This window comes from Carassius auratus, unplaced genomic scaffold (assembly GCF_003368295.1).
Source record: "Carassius auratus strain Wakin unplaced genomic scaffold, ASM336829v1 scaf_tig00000876, whole genome shotgun sequence".
NCBI lineage: Eukaryota > Metazoa > Chordata > Actinopteri > Cypriniformes > Cyprinidae > Carassius > Carassius auratus.
Window position 1 is genome coordinate 882,923 of NW_020523328.1, and position 25,406 is coordinate 908,328.

At 36.1% G+C, this 25,406-nt stretch overlaps 1 protein-coding gene across 2 annotated transcripts; it reads right to left on the reverse strand.

The window, feature by feature from the left end:
* Positions 1 to 4: 4 nt before the first annotated feature.
* Positions 5 to 24,307, reverse strand: LOC113069157 (biglycan-like). 2 transcript variants are annotated; one of them, XM_026242169.1, is made up of 8 exons: positions 24,040 to 24,307; positions 10,766 to 11,045; positions 5,732 to 5,844; positions 3,530 to 3,743; positions 3,292 to 3,402; positions 2,970 to 3,063; positions 1,296 to 1,434; positions 1,022 to 1,219 (listed from the first exon to the last, which is right to left on the reverse strand). In XM_026242169.1, exons 2-8 carry the CDS (start codon positions 11,010 to 11,012, stop codon positions 1,022 to 1,024), a joined length of 1,116 nt encoding a protein of 371 aa, XP_026097954.1. In that variant the 5' UTR covers positions 11,013 to 11,045; positions 24,040 to 24,307. The 2 variants fall into 2 exon arrangements, with proteins under 2 accessions (XP_026097955.1, XP_026097954.1); XM_026242170.1 differs by lacking the exon at positions 24,040 to 24,307 and having other exon boundaries at positions 5 to 1,219; positions 10,766 to 11,012.
* Positions 24,308 to 25,406: the final 1,099 nt, after the last annotated feature.

Below are 25,406 nucleotides of genomic sequence, written 5' to 3' on the forward strand. Positions count from 1 at the left end.
GACATTGTGCTTGATAATGTAATCAATCAATATTTGGCTTTATTGAGAAAAGACGAGACATTATTGTTTAACAAGAAGAGCACTACAAATGTTTCATTTCACCGAACTCAAACTCATGTTAACTCAAGTTTTATTAGTCACAGCTTTCAAACCATGATGGTACACCACTTCTGCTCCTGAAGTCAAGCTAAAAGATATTTTATTGAAACTCGACAACATAATTATATTGTGTCTGTGTAAAATTCCTCCATTACTCCAAAGTACTCCCACAACAATAAAACCCCTAAAGCAAGGAAGCGAGGCAAAAAAATGAGAAAAAAGCAAGCTACAATTTTTACCAACAATACACTTATTATAAGCACCATGGATTTAACATCTAGATTTAACCTTCCCATTTCAACCAGACTTCACTGTTAAAAAACAACAACATGAACTAATATAAAATAATAACAATATAACAGTACATATCAATAATATTATAAAAGTGTCAAGCAAACAAATAGCCCTTAAAAAGTAAAAGTTGTAAGAAATCCAATTTCTTTTTGAAGTTTCTTATTTTTATTTCGCCTTAAGACTGATAACTATAAAGATAACAATAACTTTATTAGCATTCACACCAAAAAAAATGATAACATTCTGTTTATGATATGGATGCTGCCCCTTTAAATGCTTGAGCTCTTTCAAATTTGGATTCTGATTGGCTGTCAATGTTTTTATCACTCATCTGCTGAATAAAATCGTCCTGATAGTGATTCCAACAAAAATTATCGATATAGTCGTGGTGTGGACTGTGCTATACTTTTCATTTTATTCTTTCATTTCATTTTTAAAACGATATCTTTATCGTTATAGTTTACATACTTGTTGTGAACCTTTAGACTTCATAAACAAATACATCTAAAGATACATAATAAAAATGATTTGCAAACACTGTTTGTTTACACCATTTTGGCCCAGTTTTTTGTTCTGTTTCAATTCCAGCATTGTTATTTGTCCTCAATTCTCTCTTTTCGTCCATTCTCTACTTCTTATAGTTTCCAAACTGAATGGCCAGTCGGTCTCCAACGCAGCGAAAAGTGGCAGGCTGTACCTCCCAGTAGTTAACCAGGTTGCCATAGAGGCTAATGCCATTGTAGAAGCTCCTCTTCATGCCGTAACGCTGAGGACAGAAGTCATTAACATCCACTCGACTTATGTTGTTGGAATGAAGGTAGACCACCTGAAAAACAAAGCAAAAATCAATGATCGTGCATGTGTGAATGGGTCAATTTTTGGTCATGTTTGATATCTCGCACCTGCAGGTACTTCATGTCTGGCAGACCCCTGGGGACGCGGGTAAGCCGGTTGTTTTCCAAATGCAGCTCCCTGAGATTAGGGACGTATGATAGGCTGCCGTTCTCAATCATCCGGATGTGGTTGAAACCCAGACCCAATCTGGCAAACAAGCACAACAATGAATAAGCAACAGACAATAGATGGGCCGCACACATTGTGACAGGCATCTAGTGAGGTGGAAACACAATAGACTGGAAACACTGTGAACAGGCACTGGGTCAACTGCAGCCCCGCAGGACAAACTGCACAATAAAAATCCAGCACATGCAGGCTTTTTTCAGCAAAAAGAGATTTGCATGAGTGAGATCAAAATCAGGGTTATTATTTCACTTTTATTTTGTTTTTAATATCAGTTTAGTTGATGTTTGCTTTAATGAAAATGATTTTTTTGGTTTTATTTAAATTCCTTACTGTTTTCATCCCAAATAACATACAAATTGTGTATAAGATACAATAATAAATAATTAATACCAGCAAAATTATTAAAGTCATTTGTCAAGTTTATACCAAGACAGCTGCAGTACAATGAAATGTTCCACTGCGGGTACATTTAGAAGTATTTGTAAGTGCCATCACTCAGACATCTCTAGGGCAACTATGATTCAGCTCCATCAGATGGGCCACACAGGAGAGCATCTAGTCACAGGATTTGCCAAAGTTAACAAATTCATGGCATATAATCTTTTAAATATAGTAACAATTTTTATTTTGAGGCCATTTGGATTGACCATGTGAGAATGAATTATTTTGTGTTGTTTTTGCATTATTCCATGGATTAACTTGACTTCTGAACACTAGGTATTATTATGATTTCAGACCAATCATCATCAAACAGTGGTAGCTTGGATTACATGTGTTACATTGTGTTACATCAGACAATCCCACTCTGCCTAGTTACTAGTATTTGATCAGAGTCCAATACATTAACCAACTGAGTTTTTGTGGGAGATGTTTATGTCTTGTTAATAATGTATTGATTTCATAATTATTATTTTCTTTACTTATTTTTTTTTTGTATCTGTCATATTGCACATGATTTGGATTTGGCTCAGTCTAAAAAAGTCAGAGTACTGTATGTGTCAAATTCAAGTACAAGTCTGCCCAAGTATGTCCGAATTCATTCATAATTCCAGCCCGAGTCCACATCTGAGTCCAAGTACCCCAACTCTACTAAAGTCAGACCATCTAGAATTGACTAAAATTGCAAAACAACAACAAAACACTTTATCTGTAGTGTTTTATGTTTTTAGTGTGTTATAATGTACCCTTCAATTTCAGTTTAGTTTTTTGCAAACATCAATTTTCTTAATTTACTTAAAAGATTACACAGATTAAACTGCCAATTGTGATTTTTGAGCAATCCTTGACTTTGAGTGAAATAACTGCAGCTGTTTTCAGTAAAAATATACACAAACGTATGATTGGTAACAAGTTTAACTGTGTATTTTGTATAAAAAAAATTGTCTCTTCTAAACTAAACTAATAGTAAACATTTTGCCTCCTACCCCCTCCCCACACCCACACATCATTAAATTGTGATACACCAGGTGGCGCTGCTGCTTTATAGAGAGCCCACAGGCTGGGAACAGGCATGTTTGTGTGTTGGAGTGTAGGAGAGTCATGATTGGCTTCACCTGTACAGGTGTTTATAGCGGCTCAGGTCCTCTAGTTCAATGGCCTGGATCTGGTTATTGTCCAAGTGGAGCTCGTGAAGACTGTCAGGGAAGTCTGGAAGGAGAGGAACATTCGTCATTATATAATTGGATGTGGCACTACGTCTCTGCTCTTAACATTACATCAAAACTCATGCAAATTGTGATTTATGACCAAAGATATTCCTAAAGCTCATTCAAGTGAGAAACTGCACAGAGTAATTATCTAAATGTTCTTTCTGAAAATGAATACAAGAACAATGTTCACTCTTTAATAACTTTTATGATTATTCTTAAGGATCACCTTTTGGTATTCCAGTGAGGTTGGACTCGGAGATTCGCAGGTAGTTGAGTTTCAGGCCTTTAAAAGCGCCAGGCTCAAAGCCGCTGTTCTGAATAGGGTTTCCGCCCATCTCTATAAGAAGCATTCAACATCAAACAGAATATCCCATCACAAAAACCAGTAGGCTCCATCTAAAAAAGGAAATGGTTTGGTCAGACTGTAACTTCTATACCACATAATGGCGAGCGCGCATACAAACCAATGCAGTTCATGCTGCCCAGACCAGAGAACGTTCCTTCTGCAACCCTCTTAATACGGTTGTCATGAATGCGCAGCTCCACCAGGGATGGGGGAAGGTTCTTGGGTACCACTGTCAGGAGGTTATGGGAAAAATACAGCTTTTTTAAGTGTAAGAGGGGTGCGAAGGTTTGAGGGTGGACTTTGGAGATCTTGTTGTTGACCAGTGACAGAGCCTGGCGGGAGACAGGAAGACGTTAGCATTCGGTTCACAGAAAGTCATGAAGACATGATTAATAATAGCTTGACCATGAGCATTAAATATGTACACAAAATTAAATGACTTATAAATGATGGTATAACTTAATGTCTTTTCTTCTTCTTCTTCTTTTACAGGCCATGTCAAATATTGTGATTGGTGAGAGCGGCTGAGTAAATATTAGGGATAAATATAGGGGATAATATGAGTTCTAAGAAGGGAACTAAAACATTCAGTTTGGCACCAGCATGTGTTTCCCGAACTACAGGAACATTCTCCTTCAGAGACTTGAACTGTTTGAACACCCTGTCAGGCTGTTTTGCCAAACGTAAAGTAAAGCGTGCTGCAACGACAGACCAATTTTTCAAAAGCTAGCCAAAACATGCTTGTCTCATTGTTTCTAATGTAAAATACATAAAATAAAAATCTTAAATATTAATGTTAAAATGTAAATATTCAATCTAAATGTACATCTTAATCTACAGCATTAAAGTAAATAGCAACATATTTAGCTAATATGGAGCTTGATGGGATGCATCAGCCAACGGCGAATAAAACTCCTAATAGACTCCTAAATAGATATTTGACCACGTTTTGTTGTTAAAAATGATGAAGTAACAGTAAAAGATTAATTTATAAAAAGAGTGCACCTCAAAACATATACACCATAACAGGAGTTCTTACCTTTGTCACAAAAAATCTACTCCGCTTCCCTTTTCCCTATCACTTGTTTTAGTAATCATCATAAATTATATATCATTTGAAAGCTTAAATACTCCAAATTCATCTTATGAAAACCATTTTGAAATCAGACACTGCGTTACCATGGAAATCATACTTTAAAATCTTATAGCGTGCTCCTCCCCCTTAGTGGGAGGGGTCATATTCCATATATATTTCGGTCTTTTAGAATCAAAACCTTTCATAATCTTGACAAAATACATATCATTGGAAAGGTCTGAGTCTCAAGATTCCATATTTGTTGGTTATTTTGTCATAGACATAATATTGAAAGAGAAATTGATACATTTGTGACTGAAAAATGCATCCAAAAAATTCAATGGAGTTTCAATGGCCCCCGGTGGCTTTTTGTGGTATAACGCCTAAACAAAATTGCATATGAACCTAAATTTTTTTTATATCAACTTCAAATTTGGAACACAACTTATTTAGACATATGGCTTTCATTTTATAGCAATTTTGGATTAAAACATATTTTATAAAATATTTATTTTATATAAAATATAATAAAAATAAAATAATAAATGTATTTACAGTAAATGTAAACTTCTATAACTTTTTTATGCTTTCATTTTTTTAAATGATTTCACTTCTGCAATAATCTGCAGATTGTGTTCTTTAAAAAGAGACCAACCTTTGGTCTGTATTCAAAAGTGTTTATGAATTATAACAATTTAAGTGTGAATAGTGTACTTTCACGTCTATGTTCAAAAATGGGGGTGACCGTTAAAAGGTTAAGATCCAGAAAGGTAGTAAGAACATTGTTAAAACAGTCCATGTGACATCAGTGGTTCAACCCTAATTTTCTGAAGATACGAGAATACGTTTTGTGCGAGAAAAAACAAAACAAAAGTAACATCTTTATTCAATAATTTGTTATTTATGATGCAACCATGCAATGTGAGTACCACAATGCATGGTTGCATCATAAATAAAATAAAATTAAGGATGAACCACTGATGTGACATGGACTATTACTGCCTTTCTGGGCCGTGAACACAGTTGCGTTACTATGTAGAGTCAAAAAGCTCTCGGACTTCATCAAAAATATCTTCATTTGTTTTCTGAAGAAGAACAAAGGTCTTATGTGATTTGAACGAAATGAAGGTGAGTAATTAATGACATAATTTTAATTTTTGGATGACCTATCCCTTTAATGAGGAGTAGAATTTCACCCTTCACCCTCTCTAGTTCTCATTTCTTTGATCACCATCAGTGTCTTACATAGAGGTATGTAAGTCCTTTGAAGTCATTCTCCTTCAGTTCTGTAATGCGGTTGTTCTGCAGGTCCAGGAGTTTGGTGTCTCTGGGAATTTCCTTTGGCACTACAGTCAAACCTAAACATGAAGACAAGATGTTTACAGCTAATTTAAAGCTTGTAGGATATAGAGCATACAGATCTGTATACAAATGACTGTACAGAGAGACCATTAGCTCGCCATCTGGTCTGGATTTCCCCATGACAGGGTTTTTTATTCGACATCAAAATAACAGAATTAAATCATGAATACAATTGAAGATCTTAACAATTACAGCATGTCTCTTGAGTCAGGTTTATATTTGCATCAGTTTATCTTTATATTAGAGGCGGGTGACCTGAGGATGTTCTGCCAGCACTTTAAATGTGCACTTTAAAAATCATTTGGATTCTTTTGCCACACAAGGACCACATCACAAAACTATATGTAAACTCTGGCAGAACCACATCAAAGCACAAATCCAGCATTGTGTCTGTTTTAACAGTAAACTGTCCAAGATTCTAAATCAGGCCAATGATTCATGATGATTTCCAGCAGAGCCCAATAATTTATACTAGGTTGGGTTCAACCTCTGTTGCCTTCCAGCCATTTATAATGTTCTCCAGAACCACAACTGCCAAGCCAGGCAGGAGCAAAAAGTGAAATCATTGAGATATTAAGCATATCAAAGGAATATACTGATATATTTTGGATTAAATAATAAAAACGTAATCTCTACAGACAGCATCTGTGGCCTGCAGTCAATTACCACAGAAAACCATTTTGACTTGTTTTTCATTAGTGAAAAAACAACTTCTGTATACTTTAATCAACTCAGCATTTACACAGAAAAGACTTTTGTGCTTCTGTGTGTCTTAGTATTTAATATGCTCCTTATTCAGATCTAGGGAACTGCCATTATCACATTAGCTTCGCATTTATTTATTTTTTTGGACTTTACTTTTTTGCAAATGTCAAGTGAACCTGGGACGAATTACCTTCACAATGTACACTGAACACAAACTTTGATGCCAAGTGCCTCATACTTTTTAAAGGAAACATATCAGCATTCTATGATATCAGTCTTATATACACTGTAGAACATGGAAAACAGAATGTTTATAGAGCATTTTTAAAGAAATTAATACTTTTAATCAGCAAGGATGCATTAAATTAATCAAAAGTGACTGACACATTAAGACACGTTTAATGTCACAAAAGATTTCAACAAAAGATGTCATTTTGAACTTTCTATTTCTTAAAACAATTAGGAAAAAATGGATCATAGTTTCCACAAAATATGAACCATTACAACTGTTTTCAACATTAAAAATAATAAGAATTGTCAAATCAACAAATCAGAATTATTTCTGAGGGATCATGTGGCACTGAAGAATGAATTGCTGCTGGAAAATTCAGCTTTGCATCACAGGAATAAAGTACATTTTAAAATATTCAGATAGAAAATAGTTACTTTAAATTGTAATCATATTTCACGTAATTACACAGTTTTTCCTGTATTTTTATGCAAACTAATTATGCAGTGTTTGCATCGTAATTTTATGCAAATGAAATTAGGAATACTAGAATTTATTAGCAAACACTAAATAGAGCAACCATTAACAATTTGATTAATTAACAGAACTGTTTTGGGTTTTAGGTCTAAGGGGGATAAAATATTGCATGATAGTAGCAGAAAATCACGTATGAGCATTAAATATTATTTGAAAACTTAATTTTCTAAGAATTGTATGCATTTTAATCATTGTTTAAAAAAAAAAAAAATCAGAAAAGCTCAAGTCAAAGATCTTTCCTGTTTTCCTTTCACAATAGTTCTTCCCAGCCATCTGCCCACCTGCCACTCAAACCAACAAGTGCTCAGTAACCGGTCAACCGCTGACAAACCCAATGCCAAACCCCAGAGCACAGCACATCACATCTACACATCCTAGTAGGAACATATTTTATGATGAAGGCATATGACCACCTAAATATATACACAATTATGAGCATCTGTTGTAAATAAGTATCACCATCAATTCAATTACAGCCTACATGGCAGAATAACTTCCATATATGAAAGAAAATAAAAGAGTGCAGTGGACGGATCAGTGTATCACAAGCAAACCTTCATGGGAGGAAGCATAGAAAGAACCGCCTAAAGCAAAGGCTGTATTTTTCAATTTTTATATCAAATCCACAGGCATAAACAAAGATGCAATGACATTTTACGAAAACAAAAACACTTGCAAAGACCAAAACACATGGCATAAAGCATCCATGCACACATGCAAACATAGTCAGACACGCACAAACTAAAAAGGAATACATATAATTAAAATAATAATAACTCCAAATTCCAAAGTTCTTGTTGCTTCTGTCAGTTTGATGGCTGTAAATGTTCTATGAGGATCATAACTTGAGCAAACTTGGCGGGAGAATGAAAGAAAGTGTGTGTCCTTAAGTATGACTACAGTTACAGAGGAGCTTCAATGGGTGCTATTGGTGCCATGCAGAAAAAAAAATACACAAACTGGGTAAATTTAGTCAGAAATATAAGGTTTTATCCAATTTCTGGAGACTCCATCTAACCTTCTAGCTTTCCCAGACACTAAAAAGTCAAGCTCCAGCACTGCTTCATGGGTGCACACATACATGGTGGTTAGTTTGTTTGTTTTGTGTTGATATAATTCTTGTACATATGTTTGTCCATCCACAGTTCATGTATTTAGATTTGGAAACTGAGTGATCGCTGAAAAGTACAACATTAATTTGAATGACAAAAAAGTTCCAACAAGGTGAGAGTACATGGTTTAACCAATCGGTTCAGTTAACACATTCCTCTTTGACTGTAGGTCTGTTATTTCCTATCTGTGGAAAAGAAAACAAGACCTTCTAAAAGCAATCGCAATGAAATGAATTGGCCCCTGTAAAAAAAAAAAATTTAGGCCTAAATGACCACTTTTGTGGATGTACTGCTGACAAGACATAACCCAGGACTATTTCCGGCCTTCTGAAATAAAAAAGCATTCATCAAATACTTCAGAATCTTCATCACTTCTCTTTCTCCCTCGCACATTCCTTTTCACTTTCCATGTCTATCTCTCAGACACTGTCTTCCTCAGAGGTGGGTAGTAACGAGTTACATTTACTTCGTTACATTTACTTGAGTAATTTTTCGGGGTAACTAATACTTTTCGGAGTATATTTAAAGATGGGTACTTTATACTCTTACTTGAGTAAATTTTTTGGGAAAAATCTGTACTTTTACTTCGTTACTGTGGCCGACGCCCCTCTCGTTACTTTATCTTAAAGCAATAAATGTTATAAATGCTTCAGTTTATTCCAAACACGCCGTCTACTTTTCTCTTGGCAATGAGCGATGCCCATTCGCGAATGATTCATTCTTTTGAGTCAATTCTGTTCAAAGGCTTGATCAAACCAATTGGCAAACGAGTGAATTGGTTCATGAATCAGTTTGAATGAGTCGTTCAGTTCCCTGCTTCACGAGCTGAGCGTCTGAAGCAGTTCACTCAGAGTTGTAACGTTTAAGAATATCAGCAGCGCTGAAAACGAGGCTATGGAACTGCACTGAATTGAAAGCAAATCTACAAAGGCTATTATTTGCTTGCGATGGAGATCCTTATTAGATGAACACCACGTGTGCTGTCTACTGTTTAACAGGTAATAACTTGGGCTACATTCGATTACAGTACACGATACCACTGTGACATTAGTTTGTTGTACGTGTGTGGCTTATAACAGAGGGGAGTCAAGTTGAATGCAGCTTCCAAAAGACAAAAAAATAGCCGATTAAGATTTTATTAATTTTAATACAATCACACCGGTGCGAGTACGTTCAACAAGTCATATCAGCTGCTAAATTCAGATCTGTGATAGCTTGCTGGCGCTGAGCCAGAGACAGACGCGTTTTTACAGCGTTGCGCATTATAACCAATCACACAAGATTCTGTTGAGCTTTTGAATGCAATGGCCAATCAGAGGTGTTCAGATGAGTCATCGCTAAAATGCCGGTGCTTCCTTCACTCGCTCACTGAATGGAGACCTCTTTCTGGCGAATTCTCTCGTCAGAAACAACAAAGTGCAGATGTGTGTACGAATCTATAATTAAGATATTGATTTCATAGTGTTAACAGTTTCAGTGATTTTAATGGGAGTTTCTGAGAGTGATTGAAATCTAGACATTCAGTGAAAATGATCTTTAATCATGTAGATGTTATTTGCTCTCTTTCTGAACAATGAAAGATTAGTAGCAATATTTATATCACATTAACTTTCAATGTTAAATTCACATTAAATATAAAGTCAGTCGTATTAAAAATATGTTATGGCATGACACCTATATTTGTTACTTAAGTAAACAGACAGGGTTTTATAATAAATTACATAAATTGGAGTAAAGGCTGATGAAATATATACATTTATACACACACACATACATTACATACATTTTATCTATTTATCTAAATAAAAATAGGCTCCGTATATATGACCCAAAGTAACTAGTAACTAACTACTTGAGTAGATTTTTTATCCGATACTCTTTTACTCTTACTCAAGTAACTATTCAAGACTAGCACTTTTACTTTTACTTGAGTAAATATTTCTAGAATTACTTTTACTTTTACTTGAGTAAAGTTTTTGGGTACTCTACCCACCTCTGGTCTTCCTGTAAAACATCCTGTGTGTGTCATAAAAACAACACAGAACCACTCTTACAGCTAAAGTAAGAGTTTTTTACTGAACATACTCACATACTGTATATGTAAGAAGATACCGGTAACATTGACTATTTTAGAGCCCACACCAACAGACAATGCTTCATTTTATTGCTAGTTTATTTTATTGTGTTTTGCTAGTTTGTCATCTGCCACTTTATTCTGACTGGCTGTTCATCTAATGGAAAAATCATTCGATAGATAGATAGATAGATAGATAGATAGATAGATAGATAGATAGATAGATAGATAGATAGATAGATAGATAGATAGATACTCACTTAGATCTGAGCACTGCACCACATTGAGCTGACAATGGCAACCAAAGGGGCATGAAGACACATCTGGCGGCAGCTCCTCCACAGCTGAACCCTCCTCATCTCTCATCATTACCGTCATCAGATCCCCCACTTCTCCATCCATAGCAAAGTCCCAGAATCCTCTCTGCTCAAAGGGTAGAGCCAATGAGGGAGCAGTCAGACTGCAGACATTGAGCAGCAGGAGCAGGAAAGAGTGGCAGGAGAACATCTCCGATAAACAGAGACTCACACACACACAGACCTGAGAGAGGAAGAGACAAAAAGAGATTAATCATTGTTCATTTCATTTAACATTACTGTTTTTATATGTGACTGTGTATATCCTGTTCTGAGTGTGATTGTTATAACCTTTCACACACACACATACAGAGCCTTTAGTTTGGAGCTGAATGTGTTAATTAGGTAAAGGACGATGTTAATAAGACTCTATGTCCTCTCTTCAAGTTTAGCCCACAGGCCATTTCCTCAGTTCTGTTTATAATAATTATAACAGATTTCACACAGTTCAGCAACGGAACAGGATGGAACTAGGTTGTTATTGGGTGGTTTGGTTTATATTGTAACATTGCCATCTGAATATGAATACATCATTCAGCACTGGACATGCCCACCCTGAGAAACACTAAACGCTTTAACATGGACATGAAAACATTACTCAAAAGTACTGTTATTCAAGTACTTTTTGCATAAAGTAGTTTGTTTGATGTTCAAAACATCTTTTGGTATCATCTTCTGACATTTAAAAAAAAAAGCGAAGGGGAAACTAAAGAGACCAGCGGTGAGTCTGTGTCTGGAGGACAGGTCTGGTCAGACGGTGTGTGGTGGTGGAAAAAGTCAAACTGGCCTTCTTAAAACATATCTTAAAACAAGCCATTCATTAGACAGGAAGGAGGTAGGAGGGGATATTTCTGACAGTCCCTGTTTGTGTGTGACTAAAGGGTGGGGAGCCACTCATGATGTCATTTCTCAATGTCTTCCAGCTGAGTCCTGTGACATCACCAGTCAGTTTGGGGCTGCGATGTGGTTAAGGATCTGGGGTCCGCAGAACCCACCAGAGGACTGTGATGATACCCTAAACATGGGCCTGTAACCTAAACCGCAAACCCTGTTCAGCCACATACCCCCCACCTGTCAGTTTCTGACTTAACCTTGGCCTGTGTGTTGAACCTGATCTAACCAAAGCCTAAAATTAAAGCCAACTCCTGCTCTAAACCCAAATCAACACCCTAAAGTCAACCTGCATCCCGAACTAATGTGATACCTCAAGCAATATAACATTACAATTATCCTTTAAATAAACCAGCTGGGGAAACCATTTCATTAAATCTCACTGCCATCATAGACGATTGTCTTCACAAGTGAGTCACAACACTTTAATCCATAGTATTCCCTATACATGCTGGGAAGAAACACATGTGGATGAGTGAGAGGAGCCAGATGTCAGTGAATGTCATGTTTCCCAAGAGAGAAACTCAATGTCTTCCCGTCACAATTTACAGCCACATTCAAATCTGTTCCCTCAACAACTTTATAAGTTAGGAAGTGAAGATTGAAAAGGTATGAAAAGCATTCAAAATACTCAACCAAACGGAGATCAATTATGTTTCTTTTTGTTTGTCCTCGAGGTACAACTAAAACAAATTACAATATAATGGATGTATAATATGGATATACTGGATAAATTATATTTTCTATCCTATGAATCCAAGAAGACCTTACAAAGTTAGATAATGTCTGCTGTAACAACACTATGGCAGGCATAATATAATATATTATAATATAGTTTATTTGCATCCAAGAAGACCTCTTCTGAACTTATTTTTTTGTTTATTTCTAAGTTAGATAATATCTGCTATAACATTTGTCATTCAGATATGAACAATAAATTGAGGGACACCCATAGGTCAAAAAACTAGCCTCAGTTCCTATGCATAGCAAACTCACAGTAAAGCCTCCCGTTAAGCTTAGAGGGATCCCACACAAACATTGTTCATGTAAATGTGTCCGTTGAGTCCTTTATGTCTCTCATTTCACACAGCGTCTGTGTCATTAACTGAGTAATGAGCATGGATGCTTTTGCCGTTCCCCTTGGCTACTCCTCAATCATCTTCTGTGAACGTTCACTCTTGAACAGAAAGATCCAACAGAAAGATCTTTGAAATGACTACAAACAGACATTTACATTTAAAATTTGTCATGGTGCCTGACAGTTCCCAGAGCTGATATGTCGCTGATCCAAACATTTGCTAAATATAAATTCATTCAAAGTAGGCATTAAAGCCTAAAGTATCCAATGGAATCCCATTCTTCATCCTGACATGCCAACATCTATGTGTGTTCCTCTCATATTGTCTGCCCATCTTTCACTTTAAAGTCAAAAACATAGAAAAGCGACAGCCTTTTTTTTATGCTGCTGACCTGGAATAAAAGCAAACAGGGAAGAAAATGTACCCATTATAAAAATAGCGGCTAAATTATACCGTGCTCCTCAAAAAAAGTTTGGTTTGGACTGGCCAGAGGAATGCGAGGAGAGGGCCGATGCACAAATACACACAAGTCCTTGCATCCTGCTCTTCATGGAAGAGTTTGAAAACTATATGTTATTTATGAACACAAGCATCATAATATGGGTAAGTATATGTGTCATTTTTATGAGATAAAATACTGTTCCAAGCAGAAACCCTTTAATTAGAAGCTGCTCAACAAAACAAGGTGTCTTGAGTGGGATGTCAAAAGTTAGGTTTGCACATCAACAGAATACACTTGTGCTGCTGTGCTAAATAAAGCTATGCAGGCCACAGTACTGGAAACAATACTGTCACAAATGTGACAGAAAGTGTCTTAACATTATTAAAATCTAGATGAGAAAACTTTTTCTATTTCATTTTGTTAAAATGCATGCCAGTGTGTCAAAAAAAGCTGTTATGATTCTTTAGGGTTTCCATTAAAAAGTGAACATTTAAATTGATGTCCCCTTTAAGAACTGCTTGTTTATAATGAGTAATTTTAAGGATTCACAAAACAACCTCAGACTCAGTGGAGAGTGAATCCCTTATCCACTCAGTTGATTAGTTCAGAGTTAGTCATTTTGATTCAAATTCTGATTCAAAATGAACCAGAGCCATAAGTGTGACTTAAAAATTAGTGAGACTTACTAAAGATCTGATTCAGACCTGTTGGTAAATATACAGTACTTGTGATCCCAACTCATATTGGTGACAGAATGGAGGAAGAAATCTTGGGAGAAACCATGCTCTTGAGTCAAAGCAGCTTTACAGTATTAAATAGGAAAATAGTGTTTCAATAATGCAAAAGGGCAACCGTAAACACTCAATTTTCAGTTAAAGACAGTTCTTCATTGAATTCAGTGATGTCATCATCCAGCTCAGTTCAGTTTAAATAGTATCTGTTCAATCAAGTCAACAATATTGCTGGAAAATAAGTGTCCCCAACTAAGCAAGCCAGAGAAGACAGCGGAAAGGAACCAAAAGTCCATCGGTGACAGAATGGAGGAAACAACTTTGGGAGAAACCAAGCTCTGGAGTTGACTATACAATTCTGTGGAGATTAAAGGGTTAGTTCACCCAAATATGCATTCACGAGTTCACCCTTACATCTAATCTGAAGGCAAATAGTAGGCATATTTTGGCGTGCTGTCCTGGGGGAGGGGTCCGGGCCCGGAGCATAGCCCAAACCCAAATAACTCCCCCTATCCCTAATTTGGGATAAATAGATTAGAAGTGAGGAGTTGGGGTGGAGGAGGGATGCCGAAAAACTGTTGTGGGACAGGAGGTAGGAAGGCTGGATATATACTGTATACGCTTGTGTGCTAACGAGATGCACCTGTGCCAAATTGGATGATTATCTGATCGTGCTTCTCCCGAACTTTGTTAATAAAACCACATTTAATCCACAAATGAGTTAAGCTGTTAACTTTTTTAATGTGGCTGACACTCCCTCTGAGTTAAAACAAACCAATATCCCGGAGTAATTCATGTTCTTGACTCAAGAACGAGTCAATGTTTTTTCGTTCATTATCTGGCTCGGCTTGGTGTTCATCTTCAGTTCTCTCTTCACATAAGTTCAGTCAGTGTACTGTTTGAGTGCATGCATTACTCCGGGATATTGGTTTGTTTTAACTCAGAGGGAGTGTCAGCCACATTAAAAAAGTTAACAGCTTAAGTCATTTGTGGATTAATGCGTATTGGAGACACGAACCGTTTTAAACGATTCAGTTCGATTTGATGAACTGGTTCAAGAAGATCCGGTTACATCGAGTGATTTGTTCGCTAACCGGATATCACTACACTGCAGTCTTTTTCAAATTTTACAACAAACACGGAAGAGAACACAATGCTGAATAAAGTTGTAGTTTTTGTTATTTTTGGACCAAAATGTATTTTCAATGCATCAACAAATTCTAACTGACCCTGATTTTTTTCTTCCCTTTCTGGACATGGACAGTATACCGTACACACAGTTTCAATGGAGGGACTGAGAGCTCTCGGACTAAATCTAAAATATCTTAAACTGTGTTCCGAAGATGAACGAACGACATGAGGGTGAGTTTTTAATGACATAATTTTGATTTTTGGGTGAACTAACCCTTTAACTAGCTCATGGCCACTTTGCCGTGCCATTACAATCACGGTTTATTTGATTTTGTTGTGAGAAATGCAGAAACTTTGTGATGAGTAATAAATCGTTTTCAATAACTGATAGTTTGATTATATATTTTTAAACACTGGAAAAATAATGCTTGATTTTCTGTTGAAGTTACATTTTGTCTCTGTATTATTTTTTGTCCGATACACTTATGAAACAATGTTCTTTAATATTTAGATCTTGAGCATCAATACATGTCTTTTCTCTTGATTAAAACAATTAATTTCTAAATCCCCACCTAGTCCGGTGTTTCTGAAAAAAAAATTGACAGAAATTACAGTAATAGACAGTAACTAAATGTCAGATTTTAATAAGGCACACAGCAGACGCCTCTCCCAAAATGTCAGACTTAGCAGTGCCCACACAGAGTTCTCTCTGAACACTGCAGCATGTTTCACTTGATTACTGTAATAAAAATAATAAAACACAACACTAACACATTAGCCAAAAAGGGAATTTCCCTGCACACTGTGAGCTGTGTTTATGTCAGATTTTTATGTCTTTAATACTCGTTCATAGAGTTAAGCCTGAAAAGCTAAAAGCCAAGGCTATGGCATGCCTGTCATTGAATTATACAGTGAACCAAAATCTATAAATAAGACAAGAGACAAAATATCAGAGTGCAGAAATATGAAGAAAAAAACACCGTACAGATATTTGAACAGAGACCTAGGCAGTTATCAGTATAAATGTTTATCTGTGGTTTTGTGAAAACTTTTAGGGATACTAAAATTCAAAGACTTTATTTAGAGTATTGCCATATTCCGTTTTTGACAGGAATAAAAATCAGTTTGTAAGGGATAGAAGTACAGTGTGTTCAGTGGCTTGTAATGTTGTTTAACAACATACTGACTCACTGTTCAGCTAACAAAAATGTCTTTCTCAAAAAACAAAAAACAAAAAAACAAAACTTTCAGTGGACAAAACTATAAAGCTGTTTAAAAGTTGTGGTATTCTGTGATCTAGGACCTTATAAAGTGCATGCCATTGTAATGGCTAGTCTATCCCTCACAGGCTTGTTTTCATCCTCACTAAATTCAATATGGTGTCTTACCTAATTAAGGTCTATTGTCATAATCCATAACAATCCGTTTTCTCATTTAATTTCTTAATGTTTTTCGGAATGTCAGTTTATTTTATGTTATGAACAGTAACCAAAAAAAATAACTTTATTTAAAAATGCCCAATAAAATGTAAAATCTCCCTTTTCTGTAAATGTCAAATCAATGTTGTTAGATCACATTATAATGTACAATATAAAATATAGTTAACAATCCTGATAAAGAAAAAGAATATTTGAATAAAAAGTGGGACTGTTATCCAGTTCCTATAGCCTAGTGCTTAGCTCACTGACATATAGAGAAACTGCGCCTCCAGCTGACCTGGGTTTAAATCTTGACACAGGGTCTTTTGCCAGTCCCATTATCGCCTTTTCACCCAACACTTTCCTGTCAATCCTCACTGTCCCATCATCTATAAGCACAAAAACACTCAACTCACCGAGATTAGAAAAGCAGTCATCAGTGAAATGTTGTGAACACAACAAAAGGGATTTGTTGTACTGCTCTGGTATTGTGGTGAAAATTAATTTTAGCCATTGGTTCTTCTGATTTTCATTCTTTGGCAGTGAAAAATAAAACAAACTTGCCTTTACAATTAAAAACAGACTGTCTCCTCGACATGATGCTATCACACCAACCAGAGCGTCTGTGTGGGGGGGGGGGGGAGGTCAGAGACTTGTTTCTCCCAAGACGGTAGGCGGAGATTATTATGCAAAGTGCTCCTAGTGACGTACATAGAGATGGGCAAAAGATTTGAAATCTATAACGACTCGTTTTAGCGATTCAGAGTCGACTCCTTACTTTAGAAACCAATAACTTTAAAAATCGTGTACTTTTTGGTTTAATTATTTGCACATTGTTTACACAGATGGACAGCTACATCATACACTGTAATACAGGTAATTTTTGATTTCCCATCTGTGTGGCTCTGTATTATTGTCCCAGATCGATACGGATTTAATCTCTCGGTGCCCTTCAAGAATCTAACGATCAAATAGTTTCTGCCAATCGAACGACCAGCTTTGAGGGAATGATTTACTGTGATAGTTGCCACATAAACTTTGAGTGTGTAAGGGGCAGACGTGGAAAGGAACAAATATCAATTACTCACATTACTGTAACTGAGTAGCTTTTTTGTGTACTTCTAATTTTAAAGTCATTTTAAAATCTGTAATTTTACTTAAGTATATTTTGTTCAAAGTATTGTACTTCGCATTTTAAAACACATTAATTACGGAGTAAAAAAAAAAAAGGAAAAATCACTCCCGGAAAACTACTGCAGTAAATAATGGGCAGGAGGGCAAACTGGCACTTAAATCACAAGAAAGATGTAGACAGGCGTTATGGTGCAGACACGGCTGAAAAATAAACTCTGTCATATTCTAAAGTTAAAATCGAAGGAAATGAAGTGAACCCCTGGCCATATTTAAGCTCTATTATTCAGTGTAAACTGTGCTTGCCAAGGCAAATCAAACTAGCAGCTTATAAAATCTCAACAAGACATCAACCCTTCGCAAGCATGTAGAGGTAAACCAAATAATTGCATCGTTGCATTGGTGGTTAAAATTAAGCTTTGAAATTTTAGCAAGAGGTTTTGCACAAATTAGCCAAAAAGACAGTGTTGCAGAGTTTGCTATATATATAGTCTGCGATTATATCATAATTGTTTTAACGAATGTGCACATGCATTTAGAGTGCGTTCTTTCACTCTGTGATTCAGTCTGCTAAAATGCATTTAGAATGATCACAAGATTGAAGATATAGGGGCAGAACATTTATATAATTTCATATAGTAAATCAATATCACACCAAGAATGGCGTCTTTTCCTCCAAATAAAATTACATATAATTTTTTTTTTCCAACAGTTCAGTAAACAAGTTAATTAAAAGACTTATATTGCACCATATTGCCAGTTTTTGCGTCTCTGAGCAACGTGACCATGGCTGCATCTGAAAACTTAGGCAGCTGACGCTGCCGTATCAGGCAGTGACTTTGGGCAGCGTTTTTGCATGAAGGCACCTCGTGAAACTGATTTTGGTTTAATGATCAACAGCAAAATATAAAGACCTTTGGTGATAACTTTGTGGACATTTCATTACTGTAATATTAATTTCCTCGCTGCAAATGACAAAAAGTGAAAAACTTTTATCAAAAACATGCATTTACATACAAATACAATGACACACTGTTTCCAGGAAACATGTCCTTCAAACTGGAAACCATAGCAAAACATTTGTGCACTGGTTTGAGCTTGAATTGCCCCTGGTCTCAATAAATTCACACAGTACTATCCAGCGTCTTTCTGTGAACACAGTAGGTATAACGAACCTGGTTTGTTGTCTTCTGTTTAATCACCACCAGAATTTGCCTGTGCTTAACATTGACTTTTGCGCCACACAGACAGTCACAGATCACCCTGGACTACAGTTCCCACAATGCATCTCACTGATTACATGAACATCTGAGGCCAATTCACATGCTCTACAAAAGGCTCACTCTCTTGCTCATCTTGGCCGAGTGTTCTGTTATGGAGCCAACAGAACAGGAAATGTGTGGATCCAAATGCAACGTTTTATTAAACCACATGGTAAGACAGGCTAAGATCAGACACCGGCAAACAGGAACAGAGGATACAAGACGAAGAGTGATGCATAGGCAGCCATGGATCTGTGGTCTGAAAACAATATCCAATTGGGTAGTCCAATGGGGTCGTCTGTATACAGGTGATGATCAAACAAAGGGCAGACAATCGCTAATAGGTGCAAGACCAAAGAGGTTAAACTAAGACAGGCAGAAGGTTGAGGCACGGGATGAAATTAGAATGATTAAAACTAAAGCTTAGACAAGAGATAACTAGAATAGTAGAACTAAGACAGGCTCTAGAATGATAGAACCAAAGGTAAGAAACCGAATGAAACTCAAAAAGGTAAATGGCTCTGCAAAGTAGCTAACTCTTTCAAGCATTAAACGCTAACAACACTTGGCCCAGATGAGCAAGAGATCGAGCCTTTTGTAGAGCATGTGAATTGGCCTCAGATGTGCATGTAATCAGTGAGGTGCATTGTGGGAACTGTAGTCCAGGGTGATCTGTGACTGTGTGGTGCAAGAGTCAATGTAAAGCACAGGCAAATTCTGGTGGTGATTGAACGGAAGACTACAAACCAGGTTCATTACAGTAGGCCTACTTCAGAATCATCTCTGTAAAATATAGCCGTTTATGTATTTGAGTGGTATTGCTAACAATTGGCATGTCTATCTTGGTGTTTTGACTTAACTTTTGTACTGGAATTCGGTCAACTCTGGTGTGACTCCATTCCCAGCTCCAACACCAGATTGAGGTAAATGGAAAGCAGTATTAGCGAGTCGGTTATTTACCCACAGTATTGGTGCGTTCAAGTCATCTCGTGTGTGTGTGTGTGTGTGTGTGTGTGTATATCGTATTGAGTTGAATGCACATGAACGCCATCACAATATCGTAAATACCAGTGGGGAGCTCGGGATTTTCTTTAAGCCCTGATTTGGGGGCGTGTCAATGATTAACGTAGCGGAATCCACAATTTTAAAGGTATTTAGCTGTGATATTGTCAGGCTTTTCTATTTACAGCGCAGTAAGCTAATCGACGACGCATAATATGATGGCATTATAATATAACAATGCAACTTGTAATAAAGTTGGCTGTGGCTTATTAAATTAATTTAAAACATTAAAAAACGAAGTATAGACCCCTTAATCGCCTACGTCACTGTGGCGTCACCATTCTAGCTGGAGGCAAAACCTAAGGCAGAATTCATTGCTAGTGTGCTAAAAGTTTGAGGTTTTGACTTTAAAATGTCGTCTTGTTAGATTTTTGGCTGCCAGAAGAGAAGGAACAGCACTTTTGTTTCAAAACTAGTGTATTACCGGATCCTGGCAGACATTCCTTCACAGAAATCAAGAAGACCATTGTGGTTGAATGCAATACGGCGTACAGACTGGACGGAGATGACCATAAATAATGCTCGTGTTTGCAGTGCACACTTCATATCAGGTTAAATAATCTATGCATATGAACTGGTGTGTTGGTTTTATCTAGTAAATCCGCAAGTTTCAGTTTTATAGGTGAAAAGTCGCCAACCTTCAGTGCATTAGCTAGTTTAAATGTTAAACAAACATACAGCGATAGATGTGTGCCATCCTTTGAATGGTCTCTTAAAATAATACACATTGCTAATCATAGTTAGCCCAGAGATAGGTTATATTAGAAAATAAGCCTTGACAAAATTCCCCATACCACCCAAAAGTAATTAATATGGCCGTATGGCATACGGGTCAGGTAGCCTGCTTCCATCCGTGAGAGTTAATAAAAAATTACGAAAAAAGCTGTCACGGTCCCGCAGAGCTAGTGACTGTACATATTCGGACAGTTCCGAACCTCCTCCTGCAACCATATTTAATAAATCTCTCCTAAAACGTGCTAGCTTACACTTGTCAACATTCCGTCCGGGCCTCTTTTTGCCTCCAGCTAAGCCCCGCCCACCCAGAGACGTTGGAATGTTTACAAACTTTTAAGGGGTCTATACTTAACGCACATTTCTTTGTTCTTCATTATCTAGAACAAGAGTTTAAGAACATTATTGTATTAATTAAGAGGAAGTACTCCACCATCTTGCTCTGACGAAAGTGACTTGAACACACATGCCGTCCTATGCACGACTTCCCACCTCGTGCATACGAACTTCCCAGGAACGCAGCATATTTCTGGATTGTGAAGCTGTGGGTGTACATATGACAAAATATTTTTCTCATTTTTAATCCAAAAATGCCTTCATTGTGAGAAGCTGAATGTTGAAAGTTAAATTATGGCACTTTTCTAACTGACATACCAAAGTTGGGAGGAGGAAGTTGTTCAATTTACTGCACTAACCGTGGGAGCCAGTGAACTCGCATGACCTCAGTAAATCTGTGGTTTGTTAGTTAGAAGAATTTCTTTCAAAACAACAGCTTTGGCACATTAAATGTGGTCTTACTGGGAGTCCAATGACACTTTTGCTTTCAATGTTCAACAGCCAATAAATGTCTGACATCACCAATCAAAATGATATGAAGATTTCTCACAAATAAAGTCAAGCATCTAAACTGAGGCATTTTGTCTGTTGAATGCACACATGATAGGCTTCTTTTCTCTCTCACACTTCCTGTCCTGACAAACCATTGGGTGGTTCTGGGCTCTTTGCGCTTGGCAGGAATGAACTGCTGACTTGACTGTTAACTTGTTAACTTCAGTCCCTAAAAAAGCTTCTGCCTGGCAATGTCTGTTACTGCTCTGTGTGAATGTGGCGGCTGGTACAACAAAGAGTGAAGGCAGGCCTGATCATAGCTTTATTCCAGAGTTATATTGATTGTGAAACAATATAAATATATATATATATATATATATATACACACACACACACACACAGATGCTGGTCATATAATTAGAATATCATCAAAAAGTTGATTTATTTCACTAATTCCATTCAAAAATTGAAACTTGTATATTGTATACATTCATTACAAATGTTTATTTCTTTAATTTTGATGATTATAACTGACAACTAACTAAAATCCCAAATTCTTTGCTTTGGCACTGTGTGCAGGTGCCAAGTCATGTTGGAAAAGGAAATCTGCATCTCTGTAAAGTTGGTCAGCAGCAGGAAGCATGAAGTGCTCTAAAACTTCCTGGTATACTGTTGCGTTGACCTTGGACCTTAGAAAACACAGTGGACCAACACCAGCTGATGACATGGCACCCAAAACCATCACTGACTGTGGAAACTTTACACTGGACCTCAAGCAGCGTGGACTGTGTGCCTCTCCTCTCTTCCTGATTTCCAAAGAAAATGCTAAATTTACTTTAATCAGAGAACATAACTTTGGACCACTCATCAGCACTCAAGTCCTTTATGAAGTGAGACACTTCTGATGCTGTCTGTTGTTCAAGAGTGGCTTGACACAAGGAATGTGACAGCTGAAACCCATGTCTTGCATACGTCTGTGCGTAGTGGTTCTTGAAGCATATACACAAACACACACACATATATATATCTATCTATCTATCTATCTATCTATCTATCTATCTATCTATCTATCTATATATATATATATAAAACCAATTTCCACAATTTTATATAGGGAATTCTGAGATAGACTGAGTAAGAGAAAGTAAGGGTAACTTAGATGGAAAAGGACATGCCCCTAAAAATTTAGCTTTGAAATAATTTAAACAATCAATTAAAACTTACAGTAAATAAATCCTAAAACATCATAATTCTGTTAGAAATGGAAAGAAATGTATATGAGCATCATGTGCCTATTTTTTTTTAGGTGGTAATTGTGCAATCATTGCTTTAAAGGGGAAAAGAGGAGTACCAAGAATATTGCTGGGAATCGAAAAATCAATTCAAACTGCAGAATCAAATTTTTTTAAATCCCACCTACAGTATCAATTCCTGTGTGTGCTTGATTATTTTTTTAAGGTGGCAAAAGGGTGCATGTTTTTAAAAATGTATTTGTCCAGTAATGAAATGAAAAAGTAAATCTTGAGTGAGTCATTGAATCATTTCATTCATAAATTTAATTCCATTCTAATATTTTTTTTTCTTCAGAATTGTGAAAGAACCACAACCTCCATTAACAAAAATAAATAAATAAATACAATTCTCAGTCTATCTAAAAATATGCAGATCTTTTTGCAAACATAGAGTCCGGTTTTTATGTAGATGGCTGATTTTTGTTTATGGCAATCAGTAGCAATTAAATGTTTTGCAAAAAGAGACACATAATAAATATTTAAAATAAATAAATCTTAATTTCTACAACTTAAATTTTTTTTTTTTTAACCACATAAGAATTGAACCTGGTAATTGATAAGAATTGGAATCGATATGCAGAATCAGAATTGATAAGAATCGGAATCGTTAAGCAGAATCGGAATCGGAATTGAAAAATCTTTAAGATACCCAACCCTAAGCAAGTAATGAGAATTGGCAAAAAAAAAAAGCAGACAGGTGAAGATTAATATAAAGCAAAACTTTATACTTCTAAATATATCTTTAGATTACTTGTTTCTTTACGTCATTCTTTACTAAAACAAACTCTTTCGTGGAATTAAACTTAACTCTAACCACCCAAACACCAGGACATCATTTAGCGCACCGATATCTGAACTCCTTCAGAGCATCTGAGTGAACAGAGAGCAACAGGTTTGCGCATGCATTAATCTAGACTGATGAGGTTTCACAAGGCTTTGGTTTCATTAGAATCTAATGCTCATGCTCATTAAAGCCTAAGTAGCTTAGTTCAAAAACTTTATATAGGATATCACAAACTGTAGCCTAAGTATCTAGCTAGCAAAATGAAAATGACAACTATAATAATAATAATAATAATAATAATAATAATAATAGTTATTATTATTATAATTATTATAATTATTATTATAAAATAAAGAAAAAACACAAGCAAAATAACCACCAAAAAAAAGACTTACCTTAATTTGGGCTGTAATATTTCCACACTCCTGCGACCGTTTGCCTTCAGTGTTTGTTATTTGGGCTTTGAAGCATAAAGGATATATAAACGTGACTTGGTCTTCTAGGTTTAACTGTCTTAACTAACTCCCGCGGGTCATCAAGGCTGTTTCTGTCAGTGAGGCGGAGAGCTGGACTGGTTTTCACGCGGAGGAATTGAGCGCACACAGGCGCGTTGGTTTGGGTGGGTTGAACAGTGCAACAACTTCAGCCAACTGGCCGCTCTCATACAGTGATGCGCACTCGCCAGTGTGCAGGCTACTTATTGCACAACACATTAAACAATTTGTGACAGAGTTGAAGTTCCATGATTGAATGATTTTCAACACGCGTTCAACTGCAATCAAGCAAATGAAGCGGTTTCTCCAAAAGTGGATTTTAAATTCATGCACTGATGCCCTGACAAAAATGTCACCATCGTAACCGTACATTTTCTGTCAAAATACCATTTGCTAGTTACTATAACCACTATATATTAATTTTGCTTTATTTGTCCTTTTCAGATAGGCGAATTCAGACATTTTCTATTTCTATTTAACTTCCAAATGGGAAAAGTTCAGCTTGGAGTGAGATTTATTTTTTATTTTTATTTGTTATTTATTTTAAAGCACCACTTTAAACTTAGGGTTAAATTTAGTTTTTGCCTGCATTCATTATGTATAACCTACTTATATAGGTATAATTTAAAAAGGGTGCATTGACTTTTTACATTAAACATTTAAAAATCTAGTGTTTAATCATGTCTTAATATGTCTTCAAATGAAAAACTTAAAAATAAGTATGCAGGTATTACCTTTAATATATCTAGATACAATTTAGTAAAAAGCCATACAGGTACCTATAGTGGGTTAACCATGGTATTACAAATGAAAAACCACAAAATTACTCTAATTTGTCTCTTTGCATTGGAATTTAAAACCCTTTCTCTATTTTAACCTTAAATACTACACTAATTGTAATATAAGTAATAGAAATACTAGAAAAAAAATGTGACCTCAAGTGTTAATTTTTCAAAATAGAGATTTATACATCATCTGAAAGCTGAAAAAAAATAGCTTTCCATCGGTGTAGAGTTTATTAGAATTTTTGGGTTAGATACAACTTTTCGAAAATCTGGAATCTGAGGGTGAAAAAAAATAATATTGAGAAAATCGCCTTTGAAGCTGTCAAAATAAATTCTAAGCAATGCATATTACTAAACAGAAATTAAGTTTTGATATATTTAAAGTAGGAAATTCACAAAATATCTTCATGGAACATGATCTTTGCTTAATATCCTAATGTTTGGCATAAGAGAAAAATAGATAATTTTGACCCATACAATGTT

Bases quoted from the DNA above. Each gene is read 5' to 3' on its own strand.
- LOC113069157 (XM_026242170.1), bottom strand. From the start codon at position 11,012: ATGTTCTCCTGCCACTCTTTCCTGCTCCTGCTGCTCAATGTCTGCAGT. The intron at 3,403-3,529 runs GTTTGTATGCGC...TGCTTCTTATAG, and splicing joins GGGCAGCATGAACTGCATTG to AGATGGGCGGAAACCCTATT. The intron at 1,220-1,295 runs GTGCGAGATATC...TTTGTTTTTCAG, and splicing joins CAGACATGAAGTACCTGCAG to GTGGTCTACCTTCATTCCAA.